The 25144-nt window shown below is 41.8% G+C and overlaps 1 protein-coding gene across 1 annotated transcript in view; it reads left to right on the forward strand.

Annotated features, from left to right (window-relative positions):
* The window catches only part of LARS2 (leucyl-tRNA synthetase 2, mitochondrial), a 268511-nt gene that overhangs the window by 227317 nt on the left and 16050 nt on the right, over positions 1-25144 (forward strand). Inside the window, exon 18 of the mRNA XM_040353150.1 lies at positions 4325-4402. Within this exon, the coding sequence (XP_040209084.1) occupies positions 4325-4402 (78 nt within the window). The remainder of the gene's footprint in view (positions 1-4324; positions 4403-25144) is intronic.

The raw sequence follows: 25144 nt of genomic DNA on the forward strand, positions 1-25144 counted from the left end.
ATTTATTTTTTTGCTCGGACAAGGACTCTGAATCTGTTATGCATTGTTGTCTTGAATGGCAGTCAAGTAATTAAAGTGGATGTAAACCCACTCTTATCCTTTCTAAACTACTGTCATAGTGCTGATCTATAAGGATATACTTGCCTCCTGCATGTATCCTTACCTGTCAAATGTCTCCCCTCTGTCTGTTATGAGACCCAAAAAACTGCAGATTCTGTGGGTGGGTCTGTTGTCCGGAGCTCGGTGGGTGGAGTCGTGATGTCAGTAGACTTCCCGCCCACCTCTACACTCCCCTTGTCAACATGCATTTTCTCCTATGTATTTCTTACACTGTATGGGTGAAAGTGCAGCGCTTATAAATGCAATGTATAATAAAATACTAGCATAAAAATTAACATATAATGAGAAAACTATAATAATAGAAAGCAAAACGTGAATGATATCCAGTGAAATCGCACAAGGTTAGAACTAATGTCCAAAGTTGCACCATGTAGTTAAATGTCCATATATGACTATAAGTGACAAAATATCCACCGTGTGTCACGAATATGTGATGACTCAAACATTGAAGTGATGAGACAAGATTCTGCTGAAAAGTGACTTCTTAAGTGTAGTGAAATAACCCTCCATCGATAAGGATGCAGGCTTACCAGAAATTGTGGACTCAAAGAAACATATATTTCATGAGTCAAACAGGCTTTGCGGTCAATTTAAACTCCAAAGGGATCTCTTTGGGAACAGGGAATCCACCAATGGCTCTTCAACAGAGATGTACTCGCTCGTATGATAAGTAGACAATGTAAAATGAAGTTACAGCGCATGTAGAAAATAAAGATGAGGTGGCAATGGAGTCTTCCCGATGCGTTTCGTGTCATAACACGTCATCTGGGGGTCACCGTATTGCTTACACTGAACTTCTGCTATGATCACTAACATCCAGTCAAAACTCAGAAAAGTCACCACATGACTTCAGCATGTCCAATCATGCTGAGGTGTGGAGCAGCCAATCCTGAGAGAGCTGGAGAAGAAAGGAGTAGGGGATATTAAGTACACAGAATGCCTCTCTCAGGCTCTGCGTGAGATATGTAAATAACCTGTCACTCACAGCAAGGGGGAAAAACTGACTGGTATTTCTTTGTGTGTCAGTTTTTATCTCACTGAAAAAAGATTAGAGGACTGCTCAGAGCTGGATTAACTCTTTGTGGCAAGACTGGGCACAGATGACATCAAATCTTATACTGTACAAGGTGCAAGCCTTAATTAAAAATATATATATATATTTTTAATAAAACAATATTGTCCCCAGGTTTATTAAATAATTGAAAGTTTAATTACCTTCAGAAGACTTGTTGGTTTCTAGCCTTCTATGCCACAGCAGTACCGTTTGTGGTCCGCAGCTGGATTCATCACGGAGAATTGACATTTAAACCATGGCTCCATTGTATGCTTTGGCTCAGCTTAATAACTTCTAGCAATGATGTGGTTTTTGGGATTATTGAGAAATATAAATAAAAAGCTAGTTGCTGAACCCTATCCCAAACTGACATAATCTTTTCTTTAAGTTGGCATGTTTAACATGTGAGGTCTCTTCCTTTCACTTCCCCAGATTTCTGTGATTTTAAGATTGCGCTTCTTGCTGATTGCAAACAAGCAACCTTAATAACAAATCAGGAGACTCCTGGGGACTGCAGAATACATTGTGTGACACAGCATAATGTCGTGTGGCAGCTGGGAAATTACTGCTTGTAGGTTTATTATTAAAATATACCTAACACAGCATTGCTTCTATACACACATAGGCAGGGGTTGACCAAAGTATTTAGAAACTGCTAATATAATCATTTGCATGTTTGCCCAATAGTGTGTTTTTTGCTTCTCATAGAAAGCGGTTGGCTGACACACACATTCCTATATTGCATAATGGGCTTCAAGTATAAACGTATTTGAGATCAAGGCTATCTGTGTTGGCCATAGCATTCTGTTTTGTTACTAAGCACTGTTTCCATGATATCAAAATTGTAAGCAATAATAGATCACTGCATCTAACATTATATATTTTTTTATTTTGATTTATCATTGTAATGTCTGATGTGACTTTCACCTTTTACATGGCTGTTTTTCCATTTATTTTTATAGTATTAATGCAGCATTTCAGCCTCACCTGTTTCCATACCATCTGCTTCTGCATCTGGTGCTTGGTGAAAACGGTGCTGCTCTTTAACCACTTGCCGCCCGCCAATGACAAATTGACGTCGGCAAAGTGGTTGTAGAATCCTGACTGGACGTCATATGATGTCCTCAGGATTCTTAGCCGCTGCGCGCCCTCGGATCGCCACATGGACCACCAGGGATGCCCACTAGGGAAGGGCAAAACTTAAAAAAAGGGGCAAAAAAAAAGTAAAAAAAAAAAGTCTGGGAAAAAAAAAAAAGATGCAAAAAAAAAAAGATGCCAATCAGTGCCCACAAATGGGCACTGACTGGCAACAAGTAAATAATGCCGCCACAGTGTCCATCAGTGCCGCCCCACAATGTCCATCAGTGCCACCCCACAGTGCCCATCTGTGCCACCCCACAGTGCCCATCTGTGCCACCCATAAGTGCCACCCCACAGTGCCCATCTGTGCCGCCCATCTGTGCCGCCCATGAGTGCCCAGTGCCACCCATGAGTGCCCATCAGTGCCGCCCATGAGTGCCCATCAGTGCCGCCCATGAGTGCCCATCAGTGCCGCCTATGTGTGCCCATGAGTGCCGCCTATGTGTGCCCATCAGTGCCGCATACCAGCGCCGCCAATCAGTGCCACCTCATCTGTGCCCGTCAGTACTACCTCGTCGATGTCCATCAGTGCCATCTCATCTGTGCCCATCAGTGCCACCATATCAGTGCCCGTAATTGAAAGAGAAAACTTACTTATTTACAAAAAAATTACAGAAAAAAATAAAAACGTAATTTTTTTCAAAATTTTCGGTCTTTTTTTAGTTGTTGCGCAAAAAAAAAAATCGCAGAGGTGATCAAATACCACCAAAAGAAAGCTCTATTTATGGGTAAAAAAGGACGCCAATTTTGTTTGGGTACAGTGTAGCATGACCGCGCAATTGCCATTCAAAGTGCGACAGTGCTGAAAGCTGAAAATTGGCTTGGGCGGGAAGGTGTATACGTGCCTGGTATGGAAGTGGTTAAAGGGGTTGTAAAGGTAAAAAAAAAAATCCCTAAATAGCTTCCTTTACCTTAGTGCAGTCCTCCTTCACTTACCTCATCCTTCCATTTTGCTTTTAAATGTCCTTATTTCTTCTGAGAAATCCTCACTTCCTGTTCTTCTGTCTGTAACTCCACACAGTAATACTAGACTTTCTCCCTGGTGTGGAGTGTCGTGCTCGCCCCCTCCCTTGGACTACAGGAGAGTCAGGACACCCACTAACACACAGCTCCTTTCTCTATCTGCAACGTAGAGAGCGTTCTGACTCTCCTGTAGTCCAAGGGAGGAGGCGAGCACGACACTCCACACCAGGGAGAAAGTCTAATATTACAGTGTGGCGTTACAGACAGAAGAACAGGAAGTGAGGATTTCTCAGAAGAAATAAGGACATTTAAAAGCAAAATGGAAGGATGAGGTAAGTGAAGGAGGACTGCACTAAGGTAAAGGAAGCTATTTAGGAAAAAAATTGTACCTTTACAACCCCTTTAATTGTCTCTTCTGCCCTCCCCACTGTGTGCCTCTAAATTTTCATACCCATAAAGACTCACTGTCTTACACATGCCCCTTGGACTTCAGTGGATGTAAGGCACTGTTGCTGTGCTTATGTGGTGCACACAACTTCCATTGTGTCAGTTTTATCTGCATGAAATAGAGTTATGTCACATTTACAGTGTATAGATGTGAGGAAATCAGCTGAGGGTCCTGCGAATTAGCTGTGGGAGCTGCCAGCCTCCCATTGCTTTCAATTGGGGCAGCCTCACACAGCTAATCACCTGCAGGCTTGTCATAGAGGCAGAACAGTGCCTGCATCTGATTGGATGCAGCCACTGTCTGACATTTTTCTCCTGGGGATGTCTGACGGGGAGGGTGCCAACAGAACCATGCATAGCTTGAATGTTCAGCCTGTTCAGGAACTAAATGAAATCCACTGTTAGTATGGCTGGCCCTACATGTATTTGGAACCTGAGGTTACTGCACATTACTTTTGCACTCTGACCAAAGAATGTTTTGCACAGCCTAAAAACCATACAGGGAAAAAAAAAAAAAAAACACTTATGTTGAAGAATTGGTAAATTACTGTTAACTTCTATTAATTTTAAAATGATTTTTTTTTTGTTTGTGTTGCTAAGGTAACCAGCTACTTCACTGAGGACTTCATTTTCAATGCAGCTATTTCCCAGCTAATGAGTTTAAGCAACATACTCTTGGTAAGTGCATCTGCTGCTTCCAATCTGCCGGCCCTTTGTAAATGTGTAATTATGACCTGTGGTTGTTAATAATGACTATGAGGAGTCCTCTTCTCTTGGCCAATCTTACACGAGTGGAATGGATCATTGTGCTGCTGCTTTGTGTTCATGAAAGAGACATATTTGAGTCATTTTGCATATTTTATAGATAAAGTGGAAATATATAGCACTTTCACTGTTGGCCAATGTTTTCTTGCTCTCTAGAAGGGGTTTGTTGTTTTACAATACAAATGAAAGGGTTGTTGTCTATATAGCCAATGGCATCTGAGCTGCATTGCCGATGCCAAGTGTATTATCTATGAACAATTACAACCGGTGTTAAACGTCAGCTAAAGAGGAACTGTGGAAATTATGCCCAATAAAGGCAGGCAGAAAACAACATACTAGTCACCAGAATTGCCTGAGTTCTCCATGAAGCTGATCTTTCCCACTATCACTTACCTTGGCTTGTTCTGTACTTTGCCACTGTGTGAATGTGGCCATCTTGGTAGATGCAGGGCTTTGCTGCCTAAAGCCAGAAGGACAGTGAGCAGCACAGTAGTGACTTTGCCAAAACTCGCTCCACGTCTCTTGAGACTGAGACTAGCAGTCAGAGAAAGTGCCTTGGATTTCACACTGCAGATATACAGCTATAAGACCGCGGGCATAGAAGTGCCTAGGCACCATCGCATACACTGTTATTTTTCATGAGGAATTCCAGAGAAAAGGTACGTTTAGGGTACTGTTTAGGCACGGTTAAAAATTTTAATGTTCCCTGTGACGAGATCCTTTCTTGCCCAGGTCCTGCTCTCCCGACACTCCTCTGCTACCAGTGAGTCAGCTTGCAGATTGCAACGTCTGATGGTCCAGTCATCCAAGGTTCCGGGGTCCGAACTACAGCTATGTGCCGTTCAGACCCATTAAGAACAAACACCAGGCAGGCTGTATGTAAGTTCAAACAGGACTCTCTATTTTCAAGTACACAGCACACTTTTATACAGAATTTTGGAACATCCCACTCCCAACAACCGCTTTCCTATTGGTCAATAGTAAAGTATGCAGTCTTCACTCAGGTCCTCCTTGACCATGCAAATGAGGACTTGAAATAGTCAACAGGGATTGGTCCAATAGCTTGGATAGAAAGACTTGTGTATTGAGACAGAAGCCCCAGGGGGTAATCAATGTACACAATAACCCGGTCTACTTAATTACTACCTCTGAGAGGTTACATTCCTTTTAGACAATAGAATGCTAATTCAATACAGCTGACAGGCTTCTGACCTTTAGAACAATACAAAGTCCCTTAGCGTAAACACATACATCTTCAAACATACATAATAGATTCAATTAACCTTCAATCCCCAATTCTAGCCAGATGGACTGTCTCCGACACCTGCTCTTAACCTGCAGAACACAATAAAAGGTATTTTACAAGCTGGTTCCACTTAGCATTTCAAAAGCCGGTGTCCTTGCATTGAATGTCCCTCTCCTGTGTAACAGATGTCAAGTAGAAACACTTTAATATCTCAAGATCCATGACATTTCCCCTTTAACAAAACAAATCTTCAGTTTTTGATTTCAGTTTCATATTACACCCTCACTCCACCCCCAAATTGTTTTTCTCCACCCTTCCCTCCCAGTAACCTCTAAACCATCTTTGAATATTAAAAAGATAGATAATATAGAAAGATGGTAAAGATAGAAGCTGATTGTTGCTATACAGATTCTATCTGCTTCGGTTTTGTTAAATTCCCCTCTTTGTATTTTAAAAGCGTTGGTATATAGTTCACACAAGGATATAAATATTGTACATATGCAGTAGTTTATGCAACCTTCTACTTCACGTCACAATAGAAAAAGTGCATTGAATTTGTTTGTATAGCCAGAACTTTCTGTTTTTAGGTTTGTATAGCAATTCAGGGACAGTTAGACCGGTTCACACTGGGGCAACTCGTCGGGCGACGCAGCCGCCTGACAAGTCGCGTCCCATTCTAGTGAATAGAACCGTTCTAATAGGACTCGGGGCGACCTGCATTGACTTCTATACAGAAGTCATTTTGCAAGTCGCCTTAGATGTCGTCTTCATGTCGCCTGGCCGAGTCGCCCCCGAAGTCGTGCCGCCCCTGTGTAAACCGGCTCTTAGGTTTTTTTCGTTTTTGTATCGTTTTTTTTTTTGTATCGTTTTGTATAGCGTAAGGAAAGGTTAAACAGCTTATTTTTTTCTGCCTGTGTCATGTTGTAAAGATTTTCCTTTACATCAAGAGCTGGAGACCCGACAGGAAGCCAGAGGAAACCTTTACAAAGTGAGAGTAATTTTCCTCTTGGTTGTTAGCAGTACAGAGTAAAATCAAAGGCTTTACCCTCACCTCCTGATCTGGTGACAACTGTAAAATTTTGGATTTCCCATTACTCCCTGTCTTTGTGACTATGGCTACACATACTCTTTAACCTGATATTTTTACCGCCACCAGAGTCTGAATTTCAAGTGATATAACATTTTTAGGTTTTTATTTTTCTTCCGTGTCGTAATCATTTTTATTGGCAACGTCCTAGATTTTTTACTAGTTTTGACCCACAAGAAGTGCATCATTAGAGAATAGTAAAGCCTCGTACACACGATCGGATATCTGATGGAATCTAATCTGATGGATTTTTTCGTCGGATAACCGATGAAGCTGACTTTCATTAGTCTTGCCTACACACCATCAGTCAAAAATCTGACCATGCCAAAACGTGGTGACGTAAAACACTACAACGTGCTGAGAAAAATGAAGTTCAATGCTTCCGAGCATGCGTCCACTTGATTCTGAGCATGCGTGGATTTTTGACCGATGGACTTCCACACAGACGATCGTTTTTTTTTCTATCGTTTTTTTTTATCCATAGAAGAAATTTAAAACATGTTCTATTTTTTTCACTGATGGAAAACAAACCGATGGGGCCACACACGATCGGTTTGTCCGATAAAAACAGTCCATCGGTCTGTTTTATCGGACAAACCGATCGTGTGTACAGGGCTTAAGAGTCTGCGGAAAATATTGGAAAGTGTGACAATATACTAATACAGAGCACTTGCTCCCAAAAGCTTAAAATCTCTCAAAATATAATTTAATGAAACAGACTGTCAAAATGTGGAGAAGCTGCGATAAAGCTTTGCCTGTAGATAAGGTACTATAGCTTTTTTTAATCTATATAATCTTTTTATACTTTTGCTAGTTTCCAGGTATGATCACGCAGCACTGACACTGTGAATTGCATCCTGAAACTTGGACTGTTTGCCAGAGGAATGATTTTGATGAATGCGTAATGTTCTTATACTATGACACTTACATTGCACCACAGACCTAATTAGCTGCTCTTATTGGGAGAGCTAGTAAAGAAAATGACATTTGCTATTTTTGTTGCACAGTGCCGTATATAGTAACTGGAAGTCAGTTTTTGAAACACAATACAGTGTATGAAATCCAAACTATAGGCTTGAGAAAGGTTGCTGCTTGAGAAAGGGCATACATGGGCATCTCTATAATGTGGCTTAGTCTGCTGGGGAGGGGGGAATGTGTATAGACTGGGCAGACATGAATGTGTGTAGGCTTGGGAGGCGGGAATAGGTGTATACTAGGGGCGGAGTGTTGCGGTGTGTGTCCACGAGAACTTTTCTCGTTCGGCGATTAAAGGCTCTGTGCATGCGTGATGCCGCTAAGCCTAATGGGAATTGTAGTTCCCATTAGGCTGTAATGTAGCTATTATGCACGCGCACCACAAACCAGGAAATGAGTGGCAATAAAGATTCAGGAATGACGGAGGATGAGAAACGAGCTCTATTTTAACAGGTATATAAGGATTTATAATGACCATCATTCGTTTTTTTCTTTATCAGCACCTGTCAGACGTTAGTTTAAGTGGAAAATATTTTTAACTTTACAACCCCTTTCAGCCTCGTACACACGATCGGATATCTAATGGAATCTAGTCCGATGGATTTTTTCGTCGGATATCCGATGAAGCTGACTTTCATCAGTCTTGCCTACACACCATCAGTCAAAAATCCGACCGTGCCAAAACGCGGTGATGTAAAACACTACGACGTGCTAAAAAAAATGAAATTCAATGCTACCGAGCATGCGTCGTCGATGGACTTCCACACAGACGATCATTTTTTTTTTCTATCATTTTTTTATCCATAGGAAGAATTTAAAACATGTTCTATTTTTATTCACCAATGGAAAACAAACAGATGGGGCCCACACACGATCGGTTTGTCCGACGAAAACAGTCCATCGGTCTGTTTTCATCGGACAAACCGATCATGTGTACAGGGCTTAACAGTTTTACATAATGCAACACATGTAGGACACACAACATTCAAGGTGATTTATTTTGACAAAGCAAATACACCTTTGCACACTGGTACTGACTAGTATTCCAATGTTTCTCTTCTTACTCAGCTAACAGGACTCCAGTGTTGAAAGAGAGGGGCAGGACAAATGCTGTGATGGCATCAGGTATTAGGATACTGGTGGCTGGCCCAAATTGTGCACAAAGTTGTAATGTCGTGGGCTTGTGTAACCAAAAGACAGGCTTGATCTGCCAGCTGGCTTGTTGACAATATCTGGGCAATTTGGGGCAAAGTTTTGGTATTTTGTCAAGGCACCCTTGAAGTACCCAGATGGCACCCCTCAGGGTTCAGCAGCACTCTGGTTTAAAAAAAGGCTGCTCTAGACAGGTAGGACAGTGCCAACTGGTGATTATTGTGATCTCTAAAATCAGAGAATGCTTTTACTGCTTAACTCTCTTGAACTATTTCAAGAGAATGTTTGAATGCTCTAATTAAGATTTAACAGAAATGGTTATTCACAAAGCTCTCTTGTATTGTTGGCTTCATTTAGAAGCCCTTGTTGAGAAGATGAAGCAGATAATAGCAAATTCCAACATTTTATACTTCCCTTGGCTTATTTTGTGCAATGATTTTTTTTTTAATGTAGATAATGCTTTTGCCTGCATATTATAACTATCAAACGTGGACAGTAGGTGATGAACTATTCATGATTAGACCGCAAACATCTACGAAACAGAAAAAAAGATTGTCTACTATTAGAGTTCTGCAGTGATGTCTGTGTTTTCTTTTTTTGCCTTTCACATTCCTTATGAAAGCATTGAGGCTCGGTTCACATATATGCGAATCAGATGCATAACGTGTGAATCTAACCGGCTTTCAATGGAGCCGGTTCACACATGTCCAGGGAGGGCCAGATTTAGGTGCAAATTCAAGCAAAAAATGTGCACCTGAATCGCCTCTGAGCCAGTGAACAAAACCGCTCCAGACTGTAAACCGTAGCCGGACATGTGTGAACCCAGCCTTAAAGATACAATGAAAGCCGTTTAGATCTGCCTGTTGTTATAATGGATGTAGCAGAAATACAAGATTAATAGGATCTTTTCCACCATGCTGTAATTGAGATACAGTTGAACCTCGGATTACGAGCATATGCTCGTAATCCAAAGTACTCGCATATCAAAGCGAGTTTTCCCATTGAAGTCAATGGAAACGAAAATTATTTGTTCCGCATTGACTTCAATGGGATGCAATACCGAATGCAGCCAGAGATGGGGGGGTGCCAGAGAGTGCCGAATACAGCTTGTGGACACTTCGGCTTGTTTCCTGCACCCCCGTACCTCAGGCCAAATGAGGTACTGCATGCCAATGTTCGGCTTTTCTCGTCTCCTGCGCCCCCGTACCTCCTTTCTGGTATTCCTGCTGCCCATATCCTAGCTAAAGCTTATGGCTGTATGAACTGAATTGGTAACCTCCCACAACATATCTATGTGCCATTTTGCTTGGACTCTCCTGCAGATCATCCAGGTACTCTAAAAACCTGGGCTGATCTATTATATAAACTGTGGGCAACTTCTGTGCCCCTTTGTATATTGGCTCATTACTGTATTGGCTGGACCTGCTAGCAGATAGTCGTCATCTGCAAACATTGTTTCCATAACACATTTCTGGGGTACCCAAGCATTTAACAGCAGTTCCAGAGTAACATGGGGGCACCTGGAGAGTATACAATATGTCAGTTTACTGTGTTTTAGAGGCCTTCAGGTTTACCTTAAAGCGGTAGTTCACCCTCCTTTCCATCATTAGACCATTAAATTCGGCATCGTAGCGCGAGCTACGGTATGCCGGTCTTAAATTTTTAATCCCCGTACTCACTGTGGTATCGCTGATTGAAGAATCTGACTCCCGCGGGGAATGGGCGTGCCTATGGAGAGGGAGGATGATTGACGGCCGGCTCTGGCACGTCACGCTCCCCGAAGACAGCCGGAGTAGGTCTCGGCTATTCACGACGCCTGCGCACAGGCTATGCGCAGGCGCCGTGAATAGCCAAGCCTATTTCGGCTATTTCCGGAGAAGCGTGACGTGCCAGGGCCGGCCGTCAATCACCTTCTCTCACCATAGGAACGCCCATTCCCCGGATTCTTCAATCAGCGATACCACAGTGAGTACGGGCATAAAAAATGTAAGACCGGCATACCGTAGCTCGCGCTACGATGCCGAATTTAATGGTCTAATAAAAAAAAACTTTTTTTTTTTTTTTAACAGGGCGAACCCCCGCTTTAAACTCTATGCAAAGTGGAAGAGAAATTTTTTACTTTTTCTTCCAAAGTTGTATTCTGCCGTACTAGAATTTGCGTTACTTAATTTTCGATACGAGACCAGCATGCAAAAAAAAAAAAAAGATCATCATTTGTCTGGTAATCTCATTGTGTGTACCAGGCTTTAGGGAATTGTGTCCATTGGAAAATTTCCTGTTTTGGGGAAAATTTTGGATGGCCTTTCACTTTAAGTTGACATGACAATGAGTGGTGAATCCCCCTCAGTGGGAACACAGACCGCAGTAAAAACTTTTACAATGGGCCTAATCCTTCATCACTGTATTCAAAATAATTAAAACAAACGTACACTTTTTTGTGACACTTTCCCTAAAAAAAAACCTCCACAATATTTGAATGCATAGCTTTATTTGACTTCAAGCAATACTTTTAAAAACCAGATTCAGTTGCAAATGTTTATGTGCTACAGACCTCTCTCCCCATTTTTTATAGTGATGGGAGTGCCCTCTTGTGGATATTTTATGGACTTTTTTTCCTTGGTATTCTCTGATTAGGGGGATAATATAAAACTGCTTTCAAGGACTGTAACTATCACCTTAACATTTAATGGGCAGCTTTCTGGAATGCACTTCATTAAAACATTCTTTTACAGTAAAAAAACAAGTCAATTTACTGCCTTTCTAAAAGCTCAAACAATGCTGTAAAATGTATATACCATGCTGATCATTTGTTACAGTAGTTTTACGGAGTCTTCATTAAAAAAGATAACAACACATTGTAGAAGAAGTAACTCAAAAGGTCACATTATATTAAAACTCGCATCTATTTTACGTTACAGAATAACCGATTCTAGAGAGATAACATTACAGAATTAATCTTATGAAGAAAACAATGACATTTACCAAAATAAAAGATATGACAGAAGATTATATCTATATATATATATATATATATATATATATATATATATATATATATATATATATATATATATATATATAGTTGTCATTTTACAAACAAAAACATAAATGTATTTTATTGGGATTTTATGCGTTAGACCAGGGGTCTCCAAACTTTCTAAACAAAGGGCCGGTTTGCTGTGCTTCAGGAGGGCCAGACTGTGGCCATTTGGAGTAGAAAAGGTCCTGATGTCAATGGGGAAAAAACAATGCTCCATCTTTGGCGTCAGTGGGAGAAATTGTGTCCCATCATTTGTGTCCTTGGGAGAAATTGTGCCCCATAATTGGTGTCATTGAGAAATATTGTGTCCCATTATTGATGTCAATGGGAGTAATGGTTGCCCCATCATCGGTGTTGTCAGGAGAAATTGTGTCACATCATTGGTGTCATTGAGAGAAATTGTCTCACATCATTGGAGTCATTGGGAAAAATTGTGCCCCATTATCGGTGTCATGGGATGAATTGTGCACCATCATTGGTGGGGGTAGGAGGAATTGTACCCAATCGATTATTTCAGCGGGTGGAATTATGCCCCTTCATTGCTGTCATTGGGGGGATTTATGCCCCATTGTTGGTATTAGTGGATGAAATAGTGCTCCAAGGGCCGAATAAAAGCAAGGAATGGGCCACATCTGGCCCCCGGGCCACAGTTTGGAGACCACTGCGTAAGACCAACACAAAGTGACACATAATTGTGAAGTGAAAAATCATAAATGGTTTTCAAATTTTTTTTTACAAATAAATATGTAAAAAGTGTGGTGTGCATTTGTATTCAGCCATCCCCCCGAGTCAGTACTTTGTAGAACCACCTTCTTCAATTACATCTGCAAGTCTTTTTAGGTGTGTCTCTACCAGCCTTGCACATCTAGAGAGTGACATTTTTGCCCATTCTTCTTTGCAAAATAATTCAAGCTCTGTCAGATTGGATGGAGAGCGTCTGTGAACAGCAATTTTCAAGCCTTGACACAGATTCTCAATTGGATTTAGGTCTGGACTTTGACTGGACCATTCTAACACATGAATATGCTTTAACCCAAACCATTCCATTGTAGCTCTGGCTGTATGTTTAGGGTCATTGTCCTGCTGGAAGGTGAACCTCTGCCCCAGTCTCAAGTCTTTTACAGACTCTGACGGGTTTTATTGTAAGAAACTCTGACCAGCTATCCTGTCCCTGCTTAAGAAACACATCACCACAACATGATGCTGCCACCATCATATTTCACAATGGGCATGGTGTGTTCAGGGTGAAGTGCAGTGTTAGTTGTTCGCCACACATAGCGTTTTGCTTTTAGGCCGAAAAGTAAAATTTTGGTCTCATCTGACTGAAGCACCTTCTTCCACATGTTTTCTGTGTCCCCCACATGGCTTCTTGCAAACTGCAAATAGGACTTCTTATGTCTATCTTTCAACAATGGTTTTCTTCTTACCACTATTACATAAAGGCCAGATTTGTGGAGTGCACAACTAATAGTTGTCCTGTAGACAGATTCTCCCACCTGAGCTGTGGATCTTCAGAGTTACCATGGGCTTCTTGGCTGCTCTCCTTGCCCGGCCTGTCAGTTTAGGTGGATGGACATGTCTTGGTAGGTTTGCAGTTGTGCCATACTCTTTCCATTTTTAGATGATGGATTGAACAGTGCTCAGTGAGAAGTTCAAAGCTTGGTATTTTTTTTGTAACCTCACCCTGCTTTAAACCTCTCCATAAACTTTATCCCTGACTTGTCTGGTGTGTTCCTTGGCCTTCCTGATGCCGTTCTTTAACTAAGGTTCTCTAACAAACCTCTGAGGGGTTCACAGAACAGCTGTATTTATACTGAGATTAAATTACACACATGTGGACACTATTAATTAGGTGACTTCTGAAGGCAATTGGTTCCACTAGATTTAAGTTAGGGGTACCAGAGTAAAGTTTACACACTGAATACAAATGCATGCCACACTTTTCAGATATTTATTTGTAAAAATGTTTAAAACCATTTATCATTTATTTTCTACTTCACAATTATGTGCTACTTTGTGTTGGTCTATCACATAAATTCCCAATAAAAATACATTTACATTTTTGGTTGTAACATGACAAAATCTGGAAAAATTCAAGGGGTATGAATACTTTTTCAAGGCACTGTATTTACTTTGTCAGTGCAACTTATAATATTCAAGTGAAAGATATAATACCAACATGTCAGAAAAAAGGATCGCCCCCTTGTGTCAGTATTTTGTTGAACCACCTTTTGCTTTATATACAGACTTTAGTCTGTTGGGATATGTCACTACTAACTTTGCACATCTAGACTTTGCAATATTTGCCCATTCTTCTTTGCAGAACTGCTCAAGTTAAATTTGATGGTGACTAACCCATCTTTTTACCAGGACAAATGCATTCCGAGATTTAATTATTTATTAAATAACAGTAAGGCTAGGTACTCGGACCACATGGTGGATTTGGTCAGAGGCTTTTCTGGAATACAGGGAGTGCAGAATTATTAGGCAAATGAGTATTTTGACCACATCATCCTCTTTATGCATGTTGTCTTACTCCAAGCTGTATAGGCTCGAAAGCCTACTACCAATTAAGCATATTAGGTGATGTACATCTCTGTAATGAGAAGGGGTGTGGTCTAATGACATCAACACCCTATATCAGGTGTGCATAATTATTAGTCAACTTCCTTTCCTTTGGCAAAATGGGTCAAAAGAAGGACTTGCCAGACTCTGAAAAGTCCAAAATAGTGAGATATCTTGCAGAGGGATGCAGCACTCTTAAAATTGCAAAGCTTCTGAAGCGTGATCATCGAACAATCAAGCGTTTCATTCAAAATAGTCAACAGGGTCGCAAGAAGCGTGTGGAAAAACCAAGGCGCAAAATAACTGCCCATGAACTGAGAAAAGTCAAGCGTGCAGCTGCCAAGATGCCACTTGCCACCAGATTGGCCATATTTCAGAGCTGCAACATCACTGGGGTGCCCAAAAGCACAAGGTGTGCAATACTCAGAGACATGGCCAAGGTAAGAAAGGCTCAAAGACGACCACCACTGAACAAGACACACAAGCTGAAACGTCAAGACTGGGCCAAGAAATATCTCAAGAATTATTTTTCTAAGGTTTTATGGACTGCTGAAATGAGAGTGAGTCTTGATGGGCCAGATGGATGGGCCAGTGGCTGGATTGGTAAAGGGCAGAGAGCTCCAGTCCGACTCAGACGCCAGCAAGGTGGAGGTGGAGTACTGGTTTGGGCTGGTATCATCAAAGATGAGCTTGTGGGGCCTTTTCGGGTTGAGGATGGAGTCAAGCTCAACTCCCAGTCCTACTGCCAGTTTCTGGAAGACACCTTCTTCAAGCAGTGGTACAGGAAGAAGTCTGCATCCTTCAAGAAAAACATGATTTTCATGCAGGACAATGCTCCATCACACGCGTCCAAGTACTCCACAGCGTGGCTGGCAAGAAAGGGTATAAAAGAAGAAAAACTAATGACATGGCCTCCTTGTTCACCTGATCTGAACCCCATTGAGAACCTGTGGTCCATCATCAAATGTGAGATTTACAAGGAGGGAAAACAGTACACCTCTCTGAACAGTGTCTGGGAGGCTGTGGTTGCTGCTGCACGCAATGTTGATGGTGAACAGATCAAAACACTGACAGAATCCATGGATGGCAGGCTTTTGAGTGTCCTTGCAAAGAAAGGTGGCTATATTGGTCACTGATTTGTTTTTGTTTTGTTTTTGAATGTCAGAAATGTATATTTGTGAATGTTGAGATGTTATATTGGTTTCACTGGTAAAAATAAATAATTGAAATGGGTATATATTTATTTTTTTGTTAAGTTGCCTAATAATTATGCACAGTAATAGTCACCTGCACACACAGATATCCCCCTAAAATAGCTAAAACTAAAAACAAACTAAAAACTACTTCCAAAAATATTCAGCTTTGATATTAATGAGTTTTTTGGGTTCATTGAGAACATGGTTGTTGTTCAATAATAAAATGAATCCTCAAAAATACAACTTGCCTAATAATTCTGCACTCCCTGTACAGTGCATCCGGAAAGTATTCACAGCACTGCACATTTTGTTATGTTACAGCCTTATTCCAAAATGGATTAAATTAATTATTCTCCTCAAAATTCTACAAGCGATACCCCATAATGACAACGTGAAGGACGTTTGTTCGAAATCTTTGCAAATTTATTAAAAATGTACAATTTAAACTCCTATGTACATAAGTATTCAAAGCCTTTACTCAATACTTTGTTGAAGCACCTTTGGCACCAATTACAGCCTCAAGTCTTTATATTTTAGTCCTCTGTAGAGACTGCGAGCCAGGCCTTCTTGTCCACATCAGTGCCTAACCTCGTGCTTCTGGAAGAATGGTCAAACATTCCAATAGACACACTCCTAAACCTTGTGGACAGCCTTCCCCAAAGAGTTGAAGCTGTTATAGCTGCAAAGGGTGGGCCAACTCAATACTGAACCCTACGGACTAAGACTGGGATGCCATTAAAGTTCATGTGCGTGTAAAGGTAGGCTTCCCAATACTTTTTAAAATACTTTTTTTAATATATATTTTTTTACATAGATCCGGAAAACATTGTAACAAGTCTACTAATGGCATATAACACACACAAAGAAACACGTGTTGGCTAGTCACAACCAGTGCTCCTACAGAGATGGCTAGCAATTTTTTTGAGCTGTAAGTAATGGCGCATTCTTCTCCCACCTAATGGTGCCCACAATATTGTGACACCAATGTCACTTGGCAGAGCCAGTGGCATGTGGGGGACCTGCCCACTCATTTCTCCTGTAAGTAACCACTGACAGTAGTTATATTTTAGTCCTCTGTAAGGGGTACCTTCTTCCACAGATCTTCAAAGTAAGGGGGCCCTTCTAGAGGCCACAAATGAAAAAGGAAATTTCACTGGTAATTAATAAAAGGGAGGCATTCTTTTTACTGACCATCATTGTAGGGGGGCCCTTCACATATCAGCCACCCTTTGCCTATTGGGCATCAGAGTAAGGGGGAAAACTAACCACTAATGTAAGGTAGATTTCTCCAGTGACCACCAATGTAAGAGGACATTTTTTCACAAACCAGCAATGGAAGTTATTTAATGTTTTTAATTGATTATTATATCTGCTATTTTAAGATTATCCTAAAGAAGCATGACCTTTGGATATAATTTTTAGCCTGAAACCTGAAAATTATTTCAAGGGTTTTTGCAAGGTAAATAAGGCTGGAAAAGGCTGCTCTAAATTGAGGGTAGTGCCTGTATTGTTTTTTTTTTTTGTGTTTTTTTCTCAATGAACATCTTTGATTTAAAAAAAAATTGAGGGTAGTGCAGATTTAGAAATGTGTACTGGTTAGGTACAGGACCTAAGGGCCAAATCCACAAAAGGGATACGACGGCGTAATTGCTGTTACGCCGTCGTATCCCTGTTCCTAACTATGGAACTGATCCACAGAATCAGTTTTCCATAGTTAGGCAGAAGATCCGGCATGTGTAAGGGACTTACACTGCCGGATCTTAGGATGCAGTACCGCATCCGCCGCTGGGGGCATTTCGTGTCGAAATGCCACCTCGGGTATGCAAATTAGCACTTACGGAGATCCACAAAGCTTTTCAGCTTAGTTTTTTCTCCGTAAGTTTTAGTTTGCATACGCAAAATTAGGGCTGCTTTTACATGGTGTAAAGTTAGTACACCATGTAAAAGCAGACCTTTCTGTCCAGCGACGCGATTTTTTTTAAATTTTGAATTATTTTTTTCCCGCCGTATCTTTTTTTATTGACCCGTCGCAATCCACAAAGCTCGGCGTAACGTAATTTCGCGATATGCACGTCGGGAAAATGACGTCACGAGCATGCGCAGTACGGCCGGCGCGGGAGCGCGCCTAATTTAAATGGGAATCGCCCCCATTTGAATAGGAACGCCTTGCGCCAGCGGAATTTAAGTTACACAGCCCAAAATTTCTAGGTAAGTGCTTTGTGGATCGGGCACTTAGGTAGAAATTTTAAGGCAGTGTAACTTAAATGGAAAAAAATAAGTTACGCCGGATCTTTGTGGATTTGGCCCTTAATTCCACCTAAAAAGTGTGTAAACATACTAATTACCTACCAGCACACATGTCTGTAATTTGAATAACACCCCTTAGGCCACTATCAACTTTAGAAAAGTATGTGTAAAATGTAGGTAAAAATAATTTTCTCCATCTTTGCCTGATTCTGCCAATAGTGGCAGGATTGGTCAATATCTGATACCAACACTATGTAACCAATCCTTTTAAAACTAGTGCTGTAATTTACAGCTGATAAATATAAAATTGTATATTGTTGACACAACAAAAAAAATATCTAAATATATAAAAAATAATTCTAGCTATCCATTTAGGGCTGTTCACACCATAAAGGGTGCATTCACACAGGTATGTTTTTGACAGCCTATTTATTTGACTAAGCACCACTTTTAAATTCACACTGCACTAAACCGCATGGTACCTGCAGTACCATGTATTTTGGTGGCTGCTAACACATCCACGTTTGTGAGTTAAATGGAAGTGCCATTAAGAATTAATGGCACTCGCTTGCGTCTGCAGACAGCAGTGCATTCCCATGTGGTGTGGGATAACACGCTCCCATGTGCGTTCCTGCACTGCAGTTGGTGTGAATTGTCCAGCAGGCATGCCAAAGTCATGGCAAGAATCAGAGACGTAGCTTGAAGCTTGTAGGCCCTGATACAAAAGTTGACCCACTACCGCACCCACCACTTTCACCATGTGCCAAGATACTCCCACAGCAAGTCAAGATACTCCCAAGTGGCTAAAGCAGGGGTAGGCAACCTTTCAGGGGTGGCAATCTACCTGAACAACTGAAAGAGATCTAATTAAAGGATAAATTCACCTTTTTTTTTTTTTAATATAATAATAAATGCACATCTTTTTGCAGGTAAAAAAAAGTGCATTTCTTATTAGGCATCTGGAAAGCATTGCACCCACGATTAACAGATCGTGGGTGCAATGCTGGGCTTTTGAAGACTCTGTGTGTATGCTGCCTGGCCAAGCAGTTATATACTAACAGGAAGCATCAAGGAACTACCACAGTGCTCAACAGTGCTGTGGTTGTTCATTGAGAACTACAAGCCGACAGCTGCAAAGGCTGCCGAACCTTGTAGTTTTCCATTCACAGAACTCTGTGAATGAATGACGCAGCCGGAGCCCAGCACAGACACTTTCTTTGCAGATTCTGACAGAGGGCGGGGGAAGGAGATCCCCTGCTCCCTGTCACAATGGGGAGTTGGGTGGTGCAAGGGCCAGTGGATTTGTCACATATTACACCCTGAATATGGGTGTAACATGTTACAAAAGGTGAACTAAGCCTTTAAAGCCTATGTTCAGGCAGCCCTTGTAAAGCCCAGGAAGGTAGGAAAAGACCTCCTTTCCAACATTCATACAACTTCACAGGGTTAAAATTCTTCCCTAACCAAAACAGAAAATTCACTTTCAATTTATTTTTAAGTTTTAAGTTAGTGGTATCACAGATTTTTATGTTTATAAATTTTACACAATTCAAGACAGAGTTTTATTTTGTATGAAGACGTTTACTTTGAATACTATATAGTAGTGTACACACATTCATTGACAGTTGATCTTTAGATATAATTGTACAGTATGTCAAATTGGGTGGTTTGTTAACAGTAGAATATAACAATTGCAAAAAAAATAAAAATATCTGTTGGATTTAAAAGAAAAATAAATTTCATCAATCAGTCCCATTGTTTCACATACTTTGAACTTCTAGGTTAGTGTCTGCAAAAAATGCTCCTGTCTGTTCAATCAGTAACTCGGCTCCATATTTAACTCCACTGTATCTATTTTTGGTTAACCAGTTTATAAAGCGTTCAGTAATGTTTGCTCACATTATTACAAAAAGCCAAAAACTGGCTACTGAAATATTATAGCAGATTATGTAGAAAGTGGATCGGCATGTACAGGGTTACTCGTATTATTTCTGTTTATTTTCCATCTGATGAGATGGCTGAACGCTCCATTACTGCATTGTTTTCTCTGGAGTGGTGGTGAATCAGCTATATAGAGTAGACTGCTTGAGTATATAGCTAGCCATATATAGGCAGATGGCTCCCCGAGAACAACATGCCATCACTTAACTGAAGCTTGCCTATAGCACAGCTAATTGGTACACTTTTGTGTTATTCCATGAGAGGAGAGGTGGATGGAGTATGATTGTGTCTCAAGCAGTGCATATAAATAGCTGCACATAAGTGTAATGTTTTTTTACCCATTTTTGTTGAATTTCTTTATTTTGTATTATGGAGAATGTAACAGGAAGTACTGCAACACAAAGGTGGGGGATCTTGATGTAAATAGTTCTAAACTGATGTTAAAGTGATACTAAACAATATACTTATTTTCCACATATCATCCATACATATCCACTACTTAACGTGATTGTCAAGTCAAATTTTTGTTCCTATAAAAATAATAAACATGTTATACTTACCTGATCTGTTGCAGTGGATTTGCACAGAGCAGCTCAGATCCTCCTCTTCTCGGGTCCCTTTTCTGTGATCCTGGCCCCTCCCTCCTGTCCAGCGTCCCTACAGCAAGCAGCTTGCTATAGGGGCACCCAAGCTGAATCACAGTCCCCTGTGTCCATTCAGACATGGAGCCCTGCCCCCTCTCTCCCCTGATTGGCTAGCTGACTTTGACAGCAGCGGGAGCCAATGGCACCGTTGCTGTGTCTCAGCCAATCAGGAAGGAGAATCTCAGACGGCTGAGATACTCGTGGACATCGCTGGAAAGAGAGGGACCTCTGGTAAGTGTTAGGGGGCTGCTGCACACACAAGGCTTTTCATCTTAATGCCTAGAATGCAATGCCTTTAATGGCCCTGTAGTCCATTTTTCGTTAAATCAATTCTTACTGTGTTTTCTTCCCCCTTGTTATGTCCTCCATGAGCTCTTCCCCCCCCCCCCCCTCCCATTTGTTTGAAATGAGCAATACACACTACAAATGCCATAGTCCATAACTAGGGATGGGCTCCAGCATGTTTGCATCGTACACGTGCAGAGCCCGCCAGGAATTCTGCATGGCACTGCGCTAATCACAGCCTGGGAGACCTTTCCCAATCTTTGCAGCCGAGCATCGGGACAATGTCTCCCTGGCTGTGATTAGCGCAGCGCCGTGCAGACTTCCTGGCGGGCTCTGCACGTGTACGATGCGAACGCGCTGGAGCTCATCGTTGTCCATAACCAATAGTCTCTAGTTCTTGTTGTGAGTAAGCAAGAGAGGGTGGCTATGTTTCAACATACAGTGGAGTACAAATGGCGCCATCCTCTAACAAGAAATGATATTACAGCAGCAAAAAATGTATTTGTAGGAGGCTGAAAACAATAGAAGGTACTTTTAAGAGTTTAAGAATACATACTTTTTAAACCACAGTTTAGTGTCAGTTTAATGTAAGCACACATACACTGAAGCAGAAAAATGTATAAAACACGTTTTCTTTCTCATTTTTTAACGGACACTCAATCAGTAGTAATTCAAAAACAATTGTGTAATACCCAATTTTCTAGATTTTTTTTTTTAGGTAATATATGGCTTCAATCAAAAATTCATCTATTTGCATTGGCTTTTTATGCAGCAATTGGGATCAGCTTAATATCAGCATAGCCTTGGAGGTCATCGATGGCATGGATAACATAGATGCAGAGCCTGTCTGTAAGGTGACCATAGGGCTCTAGGCTCTGCTTGTGGCACTTTTTTGATTTTGTGTCCCATGATAAAGAGGCTCTTCACCCTAGAAAAAACATGACAGCAGCTACAAATACAGTACAAATACCGTAGCTGCTGACTTTTAATAAAAGGACATTTACCTGTCTAGGGATCCAGTGCTATCCTCACCTGGGCCAGTCTTCGGGTCCCTGGCGCCGGCATGTTTACTGTGGGAAGCCAGCTGTGACTCCTTGCGGCTTCACAGCCATGCAATGCATGCGAGAGTCGTGCCATGCTTTGCGAATGGTCTTGCAGCCTTCTGGGACCAGTGACATGTCCCAGAAGGCTGTAGATAAAAAGAGAGGGGGCAAACTTCCATTTGGATCGCCTAGGCAGAAGAGGGAGTGGATATCTATCAAAATTAGGTACCTGCTCCCCAGGGAAAATTGTAATAGGCCAAATGTGGTATTGGAGGAAGAGATAAAGCAGAAGTTACGCTTTAATTAGCCAGAGAGTTCTTTTTAGGGCCAGAGCTGTGGCATTATTTCTGTTGTTACCCTGTTTCTGATGATTCATTTTTTTTTTTTTTTGAGTAAGCCTATCAGGAATCAAGTACTTACCGAGATCGATATGCAGAGGGTGGCTCACCTTTACGACCAAGTGCGCCCGTCCCCTGAGGTTGAGACAGGAGGCAGAAGCACAAGGCGGTACCGGTGCCAGCGAAGAAGCGGTGCTTGCAGGTAGTAGCAGCAGATGTAGTAGCTTCAGCGGGACTGCAGCCGGAGACAGGAGATAACCGAAGATACGTCAGGGATGCAGGTACGGATCAGGTCCAGATGAAGACTAGGGATGTTCCAAAACACAAGCCGAGGTTCAGGGGGCAGAGAAGGTAGCAGGTCCAAGTCACAAGCCAAAGTCCAAGGGCAGGAGAAAGTACAAGTCCGGGTCACAAGCCAATAGGTCAGGTCAGGAGAGTTCAAGCAAAGTAGGTGAGACAAGCCAAGTTCAAAAGTTCCAGGAGAGAGCTGAGTCGGGAAGCAATCCACAAGGTAAGGTTTCCAGGAAACAGGATACGGGTCAGAAGCTGACGACGAACCAGCAATTAGCAGAGGGGAAGGGGCTGGCTTAAATAGGCCGCACTGGCCACTGATTAGTCCACAGAAAGTACAGGTTCAGCACCAGGCTCAAATGGATAGCACACAGGATAGCACTGAGCAGTGGCTCAAAGACAAAGAGCTGGACCTGAAACGGCGAGATCCCAGGTTCAACTCCATCCAGAACCAACTGGGGTAAGTGACCGCAAAAGGTCTGTGCCCTGACAAAGCCTATGCAAGAGGTTAAAAGGTTTATGGTATGTAACCTACATTTAATATCTCTGCTTATGGGGCAGACACATTGCTTTGTGTTAAGTATGCCACAGAGCGCACTACAAGTGCAGAGCAGTGACATTATCTTGATTCTAGTATGCCCAGTCTGACACACTTTCATTATTCCTAGTGAAGTTTACTATATGGGGGCTTACTATTCTGTCAGCTTTGCAGAAAGGGTTTACGTGCTCATTCATAGAACGTGCTGCGCAGGGGTCAAGTCCTGGGGAAAAAAGTGTGGGAACTCCCACCCAAGATCTACTCCCCCACCAAAAAAAAAAAGATACACTCATATGCATAATTACTAAACCGCTTGTTTTTTTTGTTTTTTTTTAAGTAATCCTTTATGTTACTGGCCGCAAGTTCTTTCTAAATCCCACGATAACTCGTGGCAGACCTCCGCAATGTCTCCTGGGAACAATGACAAAAGCTCCCAGGAGACATTGCGGCATCAAGGAAGTGATAGAATACCCGCACACTACCCGATGAATCCATATACAGGAAGCAGCCAGTAACATAAAGGATTACTAAGGTTCGCCTGCCCCTGACAGTGACTCGAGCTGGGCATCGCCGCTTAGTGAAGGATCGGCTCGGCTGCTTTAGTCCTGCAATGGGAACTGAGTTCCTGCTGTTAAAAATATGCGGGAACTCCGTTCCCACGCGTTCCCGCAGGACTTGAGCCCTGGTGCTGCGTCACAAATACAGCAGCAAGCACACACTCTCCTCACTCCATTCAGTGTGATGTAACACTTCCTGCTTTCGCTTCTTCAAGTGACATAATGGAGTTGATTTACTAAAACCGGAGAGAGAGCAAAATCAGGTTCTAGGTTTAACAAAGCTTAATTGAACAAGCTGAAATTAGAAGCTGATTGGCTACCATGCACAGCTGCACCAGATTTTCCACTCTCCAGTTTTAGTAAATCAACCCCAATGTTTCATCTCATGTAGTTCTTGCTGCTGCCTACAGTGATCTGGTCACCTATGGCTCTTAACATTTTCTGATATATAGCAGTTTCTTTTGTAAGCAACAAGGTCATTTAGCTACTTGTTCTCTATTCAGTTGCTACTCTATAATGGTACAGTATGCCATATCACAAGCATAAAGGGAGCAGTTATGCTGTTTCAGGTTTTTCCAGCTCGTGATACACTAATGGACTTTTTTCATCGGAAATTCCGATCATGTGTGGGCCCCATCTGAAATTTTTCGTCTGTGTTTAGAAATAGAACATGTTTTCTTTTTTTCCGATGTAAAAAAAAAAATATAGGAAATTCCTATCGTTTGTGTGCAACTCCGACGGAGAAAAAACCCACGCATGCTCAGAATCAAATCGAATTGCTCGGAAGCATTGAACTTAATTTTTCTCGGCTCGTCGTAGTGTTTTACGTCACCGCATTTTGATTTTTGGATTTTAGGCCATCGGAAATTCCCATCGTGTGTACGGGGCATTACATTCCTGGGCCACCCTCCGGGTCCTGACACAACAGTTGTGCCATACTTTGGTCATCTTCACTCCTCAGACTCCACTATATCTCCGTCAGTTACGGCACCCATCTCTGCGTTGTCCAGGGAGTAGTTCTCCTCAGCCAGGGGTCTTAAACTGGGAACCCTCCAGCTGTTGCAAAACTACAAGTCCCATCATGCCTCTGTCAGTGGGAGTCATGTTTGTAACTGTCAGCCTTGCAATGCCTCATGGGACTTGTAGTTTCGCAATAGCTGGAGGGCCACCAGTTTAAGACCCCTGTGACCTCACCTAGGCTGGATTTTATGAACAAGGGGCCAGATTCACAAAAGAGATACGATGGAGTATCTCAGATACACCATCGTATCTCGGATTTTTTCTGGTCCTATCTATGCACCTGATTCATAGAATCAGTTACGCATAGATAGGGCTGAGATCCGACAGTGTCACACTGTGTTACACTGTCGGATCTTTTTTTTGATTTAAAAATGGCGCCGGGGGCGTTCCCGCTGATTTACACTGAATAATATGTAAATCAGCGAGATACGCGAAATTCACGAACGTACGCGGACCCGACGCTGTGTTCTTACGTCGTTTCCGTAGCGGT

Source organism: Rana temporaria, chromosome 5 (assembly GCF_905171775.1).
Source record: "Rana temporaria chromosome 5, aRanTem1.1, whole genome shotgun sequence".
Classification (NCBI taxonomy): Eukaryota; Metazoa; Chordata; class Amphibia; order Anura; family Ranidae; genus Rana; species Rana temporaria.